The 13,038-nt window shown below is 49.6% G+C and overlaps 4 protein-coding genes across 4 annotated transcripts; 1 reads left to right on the top strand and 3 right to left on the bottom strand.

Moving 5' to 3' along the window:
- Nucleotides 1–310: 310 nt before the first annotated feature.
- Nucleotides 311–1,276, top strand: N7515_009871 (NADP-dependent oxidoreductase; the record flags this gene model as incomplete). The annotated part of the gene is made up of 1 exon (XM_056670614.1): nucleotides 311–1,276. The coding sequence occupies one exon, from the start codon at nucleotides 311–313 to the stop codon at nucleotides 1,274–1,276; it is 966 nt and encodes a 321-aa protein (XP_056516987.1).
- A 1,152-nt stretch (nucleotides 1,277–2,428) lies between these two features.
- Nucleotides 2,429–2,905, bottom strand: N7515_009870 (thioredoxin family protein; the record flags this gene model as incomplete). The annotated part of the gene is made up of 2 exons (XM_056670613.1): nucleotides 2,429–2,726; nucleotides 2,883–2,905. The coding sequence occupies 2 exons, from the start codon at nucleotides 2,903–2,905 to the stop codon at nucleotides 2,429–2,431; spliced, it is 321 nt and encodes a 106-aa protein (XP_056516986.1).
- A 1,282-nt stretch (nucleotides 2,906–4,187) lies between these two features.
- On the bottom strand, nucleotides 4,188–6,455 carry N7515_009869 (uncharacterized protein; the record flags this gene model as incomplete). Its single annotated transcript, XM_056670612.1, has 1 exon — nucleotides 4,188–6,455. One exon carries the CDS (start codon nucleotides 6,453–6,455, stop codon nucleotides 4,188–4,190), a length of 2,268 nt encoding a protein of 755 aa, XP_056516985.1.
- Nucleotides 6,456–9,305: 2,850 nt separating this feature from the next.
- On the bottom strand, nucleotides 9,306–12,966 carry N7515_009868 (translation initiation factor eIF2B subunit alpha; the record flags this gene model as incomplete). Its single annotated transcript, XM_056670611.1, has 3 exons — nucleotides 9,306–9,527; nucleotides 11,897–12,860; nucleotides 12,917–12,966. 3 exons carry the CDS (start codon nucleotides 12,964–12,966, stop codon nucleotides 9,306–9,308), a joined length of 1,236 nt encoding a protein of 411 aa, XP_056516984.1.
- Between the last annotated feature and the right edge of the window lie 72 nt (nucleotides 12,967–13,038).

The raw sequence follows: 13,038 nt of genomic DNA, 5'->3' as shown, positions 1-13,038 counted from the left end.
CAATCATTTCGGGAAGACGTTCGGAAAGAGTTTCGCTGTCCGTCGGGGGTATCCGTTAACCGGTGCCCGGCGGGAATCAGACGTCGGGTTCTTTCCGGGAATTCGGCTACCCGACAAGACAAGCCTGTTGCGCCTAGGTCGAGGTTGTTCCCGGGTGACTCACCATCTGCGTTGAACTCAGGTATATAATGCGATTTTGAGTCTTCTGTAAGCTGTCTCCTAAGCAGGCTTTTGACCATTTTTCTCCTTTCCCAAGCACCGGCCATCTCTTCTGCAGCACACCAAAAGATAATCCTGTATTCGGCCGAAAATGAAAGCCGTTCAGATCCAAGGGGACGCTTCCTCCCCGAGGGTTGTCATAAATCCTAGCATGGATATTCCCAAACCTCGAAACGATGAGCTTCTCATCAGGGTTCACGCTGCCGGGATCACCGGTGACGAAATACTCTGGCCTGAACCATACCTCTGCGCTACTCGTATTCCTGGGCATGACATCTCAGGTGTGGTTTTCTCAACTGGCCCACAGTATCACGGCCCTCTGAAGATCGGGCAAGATGTCTTTGCGCTACTCAGCGCTGACAGAGGCCAGGGTCAAGCCGACTACGTGATATGTCTTCCCAAAGAAGTTGCACCTAAACCAGAGTCACTTTCGCACGAGGAGGCCGCGGCGCTACCAATACCGCTTCTCACGGCCTGGGAGGCAATTGAATCCCACATCAACATCAGACCGGGCATGCGAGTGCTCGTTACGGGGGCCTCTGGTGCAGTTGGAATCATGGCTGTTCAGCTTGCCAGTCAGCTGGCCGGTGCGAACGTGGTTGCATTGAGTTCATCTCGACATCACGATATGTTGAAGCATCTTGGCGCGCAAGAGGTGCTAGACTACAATACCTCGGACTGGAATCGCCAAACAACTGATGTGGATTGTGTCTTAGACACGGTCGGCGGGGACATTCTGACCCAAGCATGGAGCGCTGTGAAGGAAGACGGAATCATCGTCACTGTTGGAGATCCTGCTCCCGCCTGGGCGTACGGAAGGGGCGTAGCCAACGAGTCTGTCGACCGCCCTCACGTGCGCTACGTACACTTCATTGTCTCTCCCAATTCAGAAAGATTGGCCAAGGCAAGCGACATGATCGATAGCGGCCATCTCAAACCATTGCCAATCAAGCCTTTCATTTTCAATGAAGCGGTCGGGGCTTGGGCATATGCGAGACAGAGAAACCGGGGACACAAGGCAGTTATTGATTTTGTGAGGGGATACGAAGGCCTATAGGCACCAACTCAGTCCAGCTGCCAATATAGTTAATTTCCATAGCCGCCCAATGCTCAGTAACATGAACGAGACATGTGAAGAAATGAATGCGGTAAATGGGAGCTTTCCGCCCGACAACGCGGGGATCTGCAAATATCCGCCAAAACCCACTGTGGCGCGTGTTTAGCGAGCTTCCAGCCAACTGACAAACCTTCCGCCAACTGACAAGGCTATATCCCTAAGAATTGCCCCAATGATCCCACTGCGACACGTAGCGCGTCCAATCTGGTGTGCAATTCTCTCCTGATACCATGGCGTCAATCGACACAAGGTGTTTCCAACGGGCTGCCCAAAACTTGTAAGGAGTCGAAGGTCATGAGCTTGGAAGTGTATGACCGGGTTGCCTGTGGGCTTTCTTGGGCACTTACAAGACATTTTTAAATATCTTCATGTCTGTGGCTGTCTTTTCAGATTGATTGACTGCCCAAACAGGTAGGTATCCCTTGGGTGTGAATATCTGGACCTTCTCTCGGTTCTTCACTTTTTCATCTTCTCTCCATCTCCCTTCTCCCCTTTCTCCTCTTCTCTTCTATTCCCTTCTCCTGTCTGCTTTGGTTGTTATTTCGATTCCCATTCTTCTGCTACAAGATTCCCATTGAGATAGTTATGGACCGTGCCCATGTCGGTATTCAAGCTTTATGGACAAGGGTGATACCTTATGGATAGATTTTGCCATTTTGGAGCTGGACTTCCAATACCAATTTGGGCAGGTAGATGTGCTATCTTCATTCTTGAATGACTACAATGAGCGTTGAAGAACCCCGTCGGATTACGTGGTCTGATGCTGAGGTCGTATCCCAAGCCGCGATATCAGCCGTGGATGGTAAGCCGTGGAGGGAAAGTATTGATAAAACTGGGCATGTCTGAGGACATCATAGATCTACAATAGCTCCCCAGCGCAAGTGTGGATACTCCCAACTGCATAGTCAATGCAGGTAAGCAAGATCTACCATTTAGCATGCTTCAATGCTGCAACCTAGACAGCTTTCTTTACTCCATGTGCTTTTCGGGTACTACCAGAGTCGAGGTCCTGTCTACACTCGACCAAGACCAATGGACGGTATATATTCACTTCAATTAATCTTAAGTCAATCTCAATATCCCAAATCAAATCTATGCAGTGATAGCCTTAAGACCAGCCTGGATAGCAGGGGGGTTGGCACCCTTAACCTCCTGCAAGCGCTGGCCATTGTTGTAGAAGTGGAAAGTAGGCATAGCAGAGACACCGTTGGAAGCGGCGACCTCAGAAAGCTCATCGACGTCGACCTTGTAGAACTGGACGTTGGTGTTGGCCTCGCTCATCTTCTCGAGGGCGGGAGCAATGGCCTTGCAAGGACCGCACCAGGTGGCGTGGAAATCGACGACGACGGGACCGGTGGCCTCGGTGACCTTGGTCTTGTACTCCTCGGCACTGGATAATTGTTAGCTTTGGTTTTCTTCTCTTCTGCCTGTCTGTCTTTGAAATTCGGTATTGGGTAGGGAAGAAAGTAACCGGTGCATCTGATAAGCGCATAGCGCCCAGTCGAGGTGTATATGTGGAATGTTGAAAGCTTCGGAGCGCACTTACGTTTTGATAGCAGTGACACCCATTTTGAAAGAGGAGTTTGTGAAGCGCGGGATAGGCGTGGAAGAAAAGGTCCGGATAGCGGGGCGCTGAACGGGAGAGCGGTTAAGTAGCGATGAAGCTCTGTTGATAACTCTGGGAGCGAGGCGAAGGGAGGCGGTGGAAGGCTTAAACTGGTGTGGATATGAGTATTTTGGTTTGGAGGGGTAGGCGGTTAATTGAGGGGCGCTGGGTTTTTATAGGGCAATGACGTTCGCAGCACGAGCGATTAGGTAAGACGCTGAATAATCGTGCAGGGCTCTCCAGAAGACTCTGGAGGTGTCGTGGAGGGAGAAGGAATGAGGGATTGGGATCTGGTTGGCTTTGAAGATATGTAATCCTGTTAGATCGGGGACTTACTGGGCGCATGATGTCGATTTGTCAGGGGTGAATTTGATATTGGAGCTGTTCAGAAGGAGGTGAGGCCGGGAATGCGCAGATGACGTGCTGCCGACCTCGGCTGCTTACGAATAAGATGGAGTCTGGACAAGAGCTCATGGCCACATGGCATGGCCACTCAGCACTCAGCCACATCAACGAGACAGAATCACTCTTATATTATATTGGGAACCTGAAGATTTTGGAAATGAGTTTGATTAGGCAGTATGTTTTGTTCTTTTTCTTTCCAGGTGGCGTGGCCTGTAGCGGCAAGACATCATATCAAAACTAGTGCTGGCTTCCCATTGAAGTGCTATTTAAGTCCTTAGAGATTTACTAGTTACATTGACAATGTAAATAAACCACTATCTAGCGTATGAGAATTCGAAAGAAAAAGATAAGTCTTATTGATACTTATGGATATCATCAATGGACCTTGGAAGATACCAAGCGCCAACTATGTGCAATAGAAAAGAACGCTTGGATGATAGACGTTTGTCTTGGAAAGTCAACAATAGGAAGAAAAGCATATCATTTATGCATACGGTAACGATCAAACAATGCGGCGAGGTGGGGTATCAACAAATCGAAGGCAAATGGCAAGTTCACGGGCAATAATGGGACACAGGGCATTGGGGGATATCAAAATCGTACAAAGGGCCAGAGCAACAACCTCGTAGCCGGTGATGGAATATTTGGACAAAGGAAATGACAAAGGAAAAAAAAAAAGTGTCGAATGAGTGTCAGTCTGCGTCCTAGACACGGCAATGGTCGATGCGTGGACAGGAACCAGCTCAACGACTCATCACAGCATCAGAGGACGATGAGACAAACGTAAATTGCAAGAATCAGTTGAACTGCTGACGAATGACGATGATCGCCATACTCGATCTATTCGGCGTAACCAATCTCGGCTTTAGCGCTTGGAACCCGCCGCATTTCAGAAGGAGCCGACTCCTCAACAATGTAATCTTCCTCTGCGGAGATGGGAGTCAGAGAGGAGAACCCTCGAAGCATCCCTTGTGTGGATTTGGGGCGGACCACCGGGTTCACCAAAACGGGGCGGCGGCCGACTTCATTGTGCCATTTCTCGTCAGATTTGCTGTCCAGGTTGTTGGTGGGTTCCGTTTCAAACTCGGACTCGCCAGGGACGTTGCTTCCGGGGTGTCCATACTCGTCTACTGACTCGGTCTCCTCGGGTGCATCAGCCGAGACCTCCACCGAGTCCCGGAATGAGGTCAGGTTCGATCTAACAGGGCTGCTGGGCTTCTGCGACATCCGACGGAAGAATTGACCAGACATCCAAGATGCTTCCGAATCAATGGAAGCCAGAGATTGTGAGAGTGGCACGTTATCGGTTTCTGCGTCGAGGCTATCGGAGTTCCATGACCGATGTTGAAGCCGTCGGTTCGGGTTTTTGATGTCCACTCCGGGGGTGGACACTGGCTCTTGCATGGAAGGTGTTTCATCCCTCTCAAGAGAGGTCTCAGGTACGTCCTCCGGGATATCGGGTGACTGTAGACGAGATTCGGGGGGTGACAATGGTTCATCGCCGAAATGTTCAGTGAATTTGGAGTGAGAGCGCTTCAACGTTCCAGTGGGCATCAGAATCCTAGGAGGAATGATGGAGGATGGAGGGGGTGATGATTGGGTCTGGATTTTGTAGAAGGATTCATGAGAAGCGTTAGATGCCTCGGGGGTAGGTTCCTGGAATCGCTCTCTGTATGTTCGCTTGAGACGAGAAGAACCACGTCGGAATAGAGACGTGATAGTGTTACCCCGGCGGCCGCTGGTATCGGAAGGCCGACGTTCAGATTCGACTCCTCGGGAAAGGTCCGATGTGGAGGCAGGTCCGTAGCTGTGTGATTGGGTCGGGCTACTCATCCCATGGCGAACAGATGAATGGGATGGAGAAAGAGTTGTTCGGGACATGGTGATGTCGGTCGATGGGGCGAAGCTAGGACGTTGATTCAATTTCCGCTCGCGAACAGAGCTGTCATCGATATTTCCAATTACACGAGAGCTATCCCGGGATTCGCGTCCAGTATTCTCACGATCCTTGGAGGGTCCGAGGGGCCATGATTCATTCTCAGTCGGGAGAGGCGTCGATTCATCAACTTGTGGGGTAACCGTCTCTTTCTTCTGCATCACATCCTGGGGTTCAGGGACTTCAACGATGGACGGCTCCACACGGGCGATTTCGGGCTCAGTCTCAGGCCGGTATGCTGTGGCGGCTTTGGCGTTCTGTTCCTCTTCTGCCTGCTGAGCGTCGGCCCTCTCTTGTAACTTCCGGCGAAGCTTTTCCTGATCATCGATCTGCTTCTTCTCCCGGCGACGACGGTCTCGATCCAGTAATTCTCTCAAAGCACCGGCATCTAATGTATCAGCTAGTTCATTGACACGTCGGTTCGAATAGTACAGTTCTTCCTCCGACATCGTCAACACCTGAAGCTTTTCTCTATCCTGACGTGAAGTTCGAGCGGACGGGTTCTTGCCTTTGGCGGTCGGCAGGCGAGGGGCTTCTACATAACGGACGACCGGGCGCGGCGTCAAGGCAGCGAACGCATTGACCTTGTACGTATATGGGTCTGAGATATCCGATCTGGAGGAGGTCGACTCTCGGAGGGAGAGACTGATGTCGGACATGTACCGGTCGGCACGTCTCCCATTTCCTTTCCGACGGCGACTTTCCAGTACATAATCTCCGCTGCCAGGATTCGGCTGGTGGGGGATATCGATGGGGGTGGATGAGAGCATCCGAATCTCACGTTCGCGCATAATTTCATTGGCTTTACGCTTGCTCAGCCTGCGTCGTAATTTGTTCGGAGCATTCTGACTCGGTTTCCGCTTCAACAGCGAGCCAGTTCTCGAAAGTACATTTTCACGTGGCGGGGCGTTTTGTGAGGGATCGGCGAGGGAAGCAGAGTGACTGAGGGATGACATAGGTCGAGTGGAAGGCACGAGGGCGGAGCTGCGTCGACTATCTGCAGGCTCCGCTCGTGGCCTGCGGTTGCTTTGGCGTGTTGATGATTTGCGACCCAAAGTGGGCTGGATCTCGGGTGTCGGGCTAACAAAGGATGACTGGAGATCAGCAGCTTCAGCACCGGTCACTTGAATGGTGTGCCGTTTGCTTTTGCGACCAAAGGGCCATATCGCCATGGCGCCGGTTGGGTGGCACGAGCCCAGATACAAGATCAGTTATCGTTATCAGTGTGGTCGCGAGATGGGTTGACTGAACTCATGGAGGGTGGGAAGGTGGAAAGAATAGATGAGGTTGTGATAGTAGAAAGTCAGACTTTGTGGCAAAAGCCCAAGCGTCATAAGATCGGGAATGGAAAAGGAAAAGGATAAACTTGATATGGAGGAAAGTGTAATTCAAGGGAGCGGAGAGAGAAGAGGAAGAAAGGGAAAATGCAAATCGAACTAAGAAATTGGAAGAGTCGAAAAAGGGAAAAAGAAAGGAATGAGAAAAATCAAATAAAAAACAAAATAAAACGATAAAAATTAAATTGAGATTCAAATAAATGGAAAGTGCCCAATGGAAAAGAATCAATGTGAAGGAATCGAACTGAGCCCAGATTGTTTTTAGATTGTTTTTGTTTTTCCTAAAAATAAAATAAAAATGAGTCTTGGCATTCCGAGGGTCGTTCCTTCTTTTCTAGTCGACATCGTCGTCAACTGCTGCGTATAGTTAACATTCACATCCATGGATACTCAGTACAATCCCACACTACACCACGGTAACGGCCAATTTGAAACGACCACACTTGACGCCACTTCAAGTGTGTTTTGTTACCAGAATCTTAGTCATATATCCCGCACGTGAGCGGATACGCCCCACTATTCCCGTATGCTCGGGTCCTCAGGACAATCGGCCACCGTCAGTGATGATCGCGCTTCCTTTGGCTTACAGTTACTTCAGTTAGGTGTTAACTATGTTACTGCTGTTTGGCCAATTGAGCTTCACGTTGACTCAATCGACTTGCTCAACATCGTTTGGTTGTTGTACCGCAACCAGTTACCGTCAAGGCGAGATCCGGGCAAACTATCCCACGAAGTGATCAACCACTGACGCCCGGAAGTTACGATGTCTATGTTTCTCATGATGGTATGTTTTCTGATGCCTGAAGCAATGAGAAGACGAAACTTGGCTTCATGGAATGTAGTAATGAACTGCTGCAGCACGACTCCCCATCCGGCTCGGTCATGCTCAAGGAGATACGTGAGGGGTCGTTTCCGATTGGAAGGTATGAAATGGAACTTTCGTCCAGGCTACGGGGTGGGAAGAGTAATAAGAGAGTTTTCACTACCGCGAGAGAGACGATATCAGGCCTAAACGGCGTCAATCCCACAGTTACTCATATTCAGATATGGAGGTACTCACACCTGTCGCACGGGTACCTGGTACCTGGCCTAAGGTTGTATCTGCAGCAAAATCTCGTTTAACCCCGGTACGTCACACACGATAACTGTTCTAGATTTATCCGTGGAAATTGGCAGTTGACCTGTGGGGAAAAGAGATCCACATTCAGACCGTCAATGCACAAACATATTATCGAGTCAATGCGTCTACCTATTGCCATAGTACATAGCAGCTTCATATTTTCATAGTAAATTTTGTATTCAATGCAAAAACATTATCAAACTAGCCAATTCCCCAAACGATCTGTACAACATCTTCCGTACTACTGCTTCAAAGCCAAGCCGCTAAACGCCCTGTGGAGCCCAAGCCGAGTTTGTTTGGGTCGACACGCGGGAATGCGGTCGATCGACCATGTCCGAAAGTTTCTGCACAGTGAATCGCACTATTGCACACTAATTTAGTTGTGAACTTGCCCATGTGGACATTTGATATGAAAATGGAGGGGGAATACTGAATAGTCGATGGGGATGTCTTACCTGGGTTAATAATTACCCTGTCTTCTAACAGTATATTATTGTGCTGTCTCCGTCTATTATCGTCATCTACGAGCATCCTGCAATTCAAATATCGCTGGACTTGGTTCTAGTCAATATCCTCGTTAAACAAGGGACGTACGGGGATGCTAAATATATCCATCCAATTCCGAACCCAACGGTTGCAAGGTGCCTATTATCAGTCTATTAATTGCCCTGCTGTTAGGTTGGCCTGGATTCAAAGGTCTTCCTTCAGTAATTATTCTATCTAAAGCCCCTCCTTACTCTACCCAGGGTACGGAGTACATGAGATTGCTATATTAACTCCTATATTGCCTATTGTTATATGCGTAAGCACTCCATACTGTTTCAGCTCTGACTCCGTCTTCAACTGCTCCACCTAGACACCCTTCTACACAGTACAGTACTTTCCCCCTAGTAGGTACCCCCGGCCCAGTCAACCTCAGAGAGGGCCATTCGAACAACCAAACGCCAAGACAACCGTACCCCTCGAGGAAAACCGAAGATGGCAGGGGTCTCTGACAAGATCTGCAAGGAGCAGACGGTTCCTTATGACTTTGGTTTTCACTAAGACATAAGCTCAACATGAGGCGTTTGGATTGGAATACTAGGTATCCGCTCGTTCTTGATCTCATTCTCCAATTCTTCCATCAAAGCGGGTGTTATTACCACCGTGTACATTTTTGTATGTACATCGCACATACTCCGACTCAAATCGATTCCAAATGATTTCGCATTTTCCTCTCCAAGTCCTGTGGCGTAGCCATTGAGGATTCGCCACGACCACAATCCCTACCGCAAGATTGCCGAGGCCAGCTCACAGCCACTAACGCCCTACGCTCTATACAAACAGCAATCGATTTCATTATTAATCGAAACGGCGAATAGATATCAATACCCTCCACACCAAATGCCTCCGGATTATTCTAATCAAACGCCCCCAAAAGCCAGAAGACCCGCATTCCATGTGACAAACATCCAACGGTCAAGTTAACCCCAAAGTACAGATTTTCCCGCCGGGAAACGAACCGGTGGGAGTATGAGACATGTCAATCAGGATAAGCAACAATGCCAACACAGTGAAAAGGAAGCTTAATTGCTCATCCGCTTCCGCAAACGATTCGGCTCCCGCTCCAGCATACTGTATCTGCGGCTGCGGCGGCTCAGAAGTCGTCTAAGAGACCACGAGCCACTGTGGCAGTGGCCATCGGCTGTCGAAGGGGATCCGGATTCCTGAGTCCGGGAGTCAAGGTGGGGTTTGTTGTCAGGCTGGGTGTCTGTTGATGGTGATTGGGCATTCATGGTGTTGGTTTTCTAGGAGGAACTTTGACACGCGAAAGATGGGGTAAGGCGTAGATATGGTGGAGAGGCCGGAGGCGAGACGCCGAGTGGCTAATGCAGTGTGGGATCCCGGATGTGTGGGACGTTGAATCCTTCGGCGTGCAGGCCTTGTTTGAGGGTTAGATTGGGCGTTCAGTTTGGGGAATCTCGGGGTTGGAGTGAGGTTGCTGGGGGTGTTTAGTTAGGGACTGGGAGTGCGGGGTTGGGTTTTGTGGGGCTTGACGAGATACTAGTACTTGCGTCTTTGTTCGCTTTCTTGGTGGAGAGAGGTGTTCTTGTTTCTGGAGTGTACTGTAGGGCGCTCGGAATTCTGTGCGTATTTGGTGGACATGCATCTGTATTCGAAGCTTGGTATTCAGGCTTGTCGAGCTTGATATGGTTGGTCGCGAGCTCCGGGTGCTCACACGGGAGAAGGGGAGAAGGTAGCCCGTTGATCAAGTGATACAATCTGGTCTGGCCGAGAATGATCTATTTCTGCCCTTCTGATGATACATCCAGTCTATGCCGATAGGGGTTGTTTCCTATAAAGATCAGAGAAGGATATCTTCACTACGTACGCAACCTCGTAAGCTAACAACGTCATTGCCGATAATAACAGTGACAAGCATTAGAGCCATCCATGGATTCAATGTCCCGACTGACTCTTGAGTCTTGGCCCTCTCGTACTTAGAGTTCGTCAAGCTGACCTGTACGCGTGACAATCGAGTGGTGGAGGCAATTTATATCACAAGGTTCTTTGGAACCAAGGTTGTTCTGTAGATCTAGCCAGACTCACTCCACCACACTATCCATACAGTCAAGAATAAGGTATTCTTCATGGAATCACCAATGACCAATAATTGACCAACCAGACTAGATCCTCATAAAAACCCTCAAACTATCCCAACTGATGATCTAATTGGCGGAGTAAACCACATCACACCCGTCTTGGTGCCCAATATCGATCGCTATATCTGACGATCAAGACTCGAACAGGAAATCGCACTATGAAATGTCAAAAAGATCTAACCTCTTAACTGGCAAAATACATCCCGTAATAAATATCCCAAGGACCCCGCTCCGTAGACCGAGACTCCCTGTCAAATGGGAGACAGCCCCAGTTCGCTTTCGTATTGGATGGGAAATCCCGGAGAAAAAGATACCAAAAAAAGTCTAGGAAGTGTCGGTCTGGTCGCATTTAAAACGACCAGAGAGCATGAGAGAAGTCTCTTCTACCTCTAGGGCTGCATCTTCCATGAACGTCCTCCTGATAGACCAACACCTACACTATTACATCGTCAGACTCATCATAACGGAAGAAAAACCACTAGCCAAGCGGGCAAATAGTCAAACCTTTCCCGTCCTGAGACCTGTCGAGTCCAACACGTCCCGGGCCTTTCTCATCACACAAACACATCACAAACCTGGGCGCAAACATAAATATCACGCTCATCCACACCGACTTTCCCGTTACATACCTGTCTGAACATGGCGGCCTTGTGGATATTCGTTGCTCTCGGTTACTTGCTTCTGTATGCCTTTGCTGCCATGCAAACGCAGGAGTGGTTTCTCGTCACAAACCGCATTGCCAAATGAGCTTTTCTTTTCGCTGCGATTGATGGGGATGGAAACGGCCGCTGGACGCTCGTGTCTTGGCCTTGGACAAACAGAAACAAATCTGGGGGTTTTATGCACGGGGGAAATCATGATTCACGACAGTCATTACGACTTTGATGGGCTGGGAGTGAAGAGATGTGATGGTTGGTTTACTTGGGGGACTATGTTATGGCTCTGCGAGGCATGGAGACAGACTACACCGTCCATGGACTTGGCGGGTCATGCTCGACATTTACGACATTACAAAGGGAGGATTGAAAAATATTGATGATCACGACCATATGCTTTTGGGAAACGGCGTTTGATACCACGGGAGACAAGGCTACAATTTGGACATTCGTTTAGAAGACTTGAGATTCACATTTTTTGGGGGTGTTTGTGTTCTGGTGGGCTTTCATCTAGGTAAACATGTCCCATATTGAGATGATTCCATAACCATACTCTCTCTCCGAGACGCTAGATGACAGGAATAGAGACGGACATTATTGTCGACGCCCCTGCAGCTTATGCTTATGCTGCAACCGGTGATTGTTTGACAGATCTCCATATTGGGATAAAGGCTGGGAAGAGGGGCCATCACTGTCTTTTTTTATCTTCCACATGGTAGCACATGTGATGCGGGTGTTGCATCAGGTTTCACTACCTTAAGCATTGGTGTGGTTTTGGCAGAGGACTTGGACAAGCACGGGAGTGCAATGACGAGATTGGGTTCCTTAGAACCAGATCTTAATCAACTCCTCACTGACAGCACTGGGCGTCAAGACACCGCTATCTGTGATCAATGCGGAGATCAGGTGAGGCGGAGTGAAATCAACTGACTGACAGACAGGTAACTTAGCCGGGGTCTGGTCATTTGAGTCCGCAGTCAGAGATTGCTGCTTGTCCTCCTCTGCAAGGTCCTCCTCGGACTTGAACTCAAGCACTCGCTGCTCAATCGGCAGGTCGTACTGGCCGAGAGGATACAGACGGACAAACTTATGGCTCTCAGCCACCACGTAGAAAGGCTTGCCGATAGCCTTGGCAAGGAGACCGATCTGGTACGTTCCCATGCGAGACACAACGCCGCCATTCTCCACCACACCCTCTGCACCCACAATAACCATATCGGCCTTGCCAAGTGAATATGCCACCGCGGACTCGCGGATGGTCGCCACGGGGACACCCTTTTCTCTCAGAGCACGTACTGTCGCCATGCCTTCTGGCTCTTCCTTATGGCGATTGCAATCTGTAGAAGAGGAGGACAGGACGTAGATAACACGGAATCGCACAGCATCATCTGCGGCCTTCTTCAATAGCGCAGCAACAGCCCGAGAACCACCGTTTGTGAGAATTGTGCTGTCATCGCGAATGAAGCCGCGGCCGAATGATGCGATTTTGTCTCGGCTCTCTTTGGCGCGTCGAATGAACAGCCGTCCGTTGGACAGGAGATGCGTGCGGGTGGACTGGAAGTCACCGGCAGGGCCCAGTTGACCAGGGCGTTGTAGTTGGGTAATCAGGTATCGTTGGAAGAGATCGGTTCCGGCGGAGAGACCGATGGGGTTGGGAATAGATTTCTTTAGGTCGGCGGTAGATTTTGCGAGAAGATCCAGAGTCTCTGATATTGTTGAGGAGGCACAGTGTGTGAGAACAAGGACCAGGGCTTCAATGGCCGCGATAGGCATAGTAAGGTCGGGATCGGAATCAAGCAGCGAATTGTAGGTTGCGACAATGCTTGAAGGAACAGTAAGTAAGGGTATTTGGGCTTCAGCGGAGTATATTTTACTTACTCGAACGGTTTGGCATCGGCCGCAGCCGTGTCCGAGGTGTTAGTCGCCATGCTGTTTGAATGTTGGAAGAGAAGACGATGCGAACAAAGCTACATCGACGGAAGAGAAAGAGTCATGAGTGC

Source organism: Penicillium bovifimosum (genome assembly GCF_028826915.1).
Source record: "Penicillium bovifimosum strain IBT 22155 chromosome Unknown utg000008l_segment0_segment0, whole genome shotgun sequence".
In the NCBI taxonomy this organism is placed as follows: domain Eukaryota; kingdom Fungi; phylum Ascomycota; class Eurotiomycetes; order Eurotiales; family Aspergillaceae; genus Penicillium; species Penicillium bovifimosum.
This window is presented reverse-complemented; position numbering and strand designations above follow the sequence as displayed.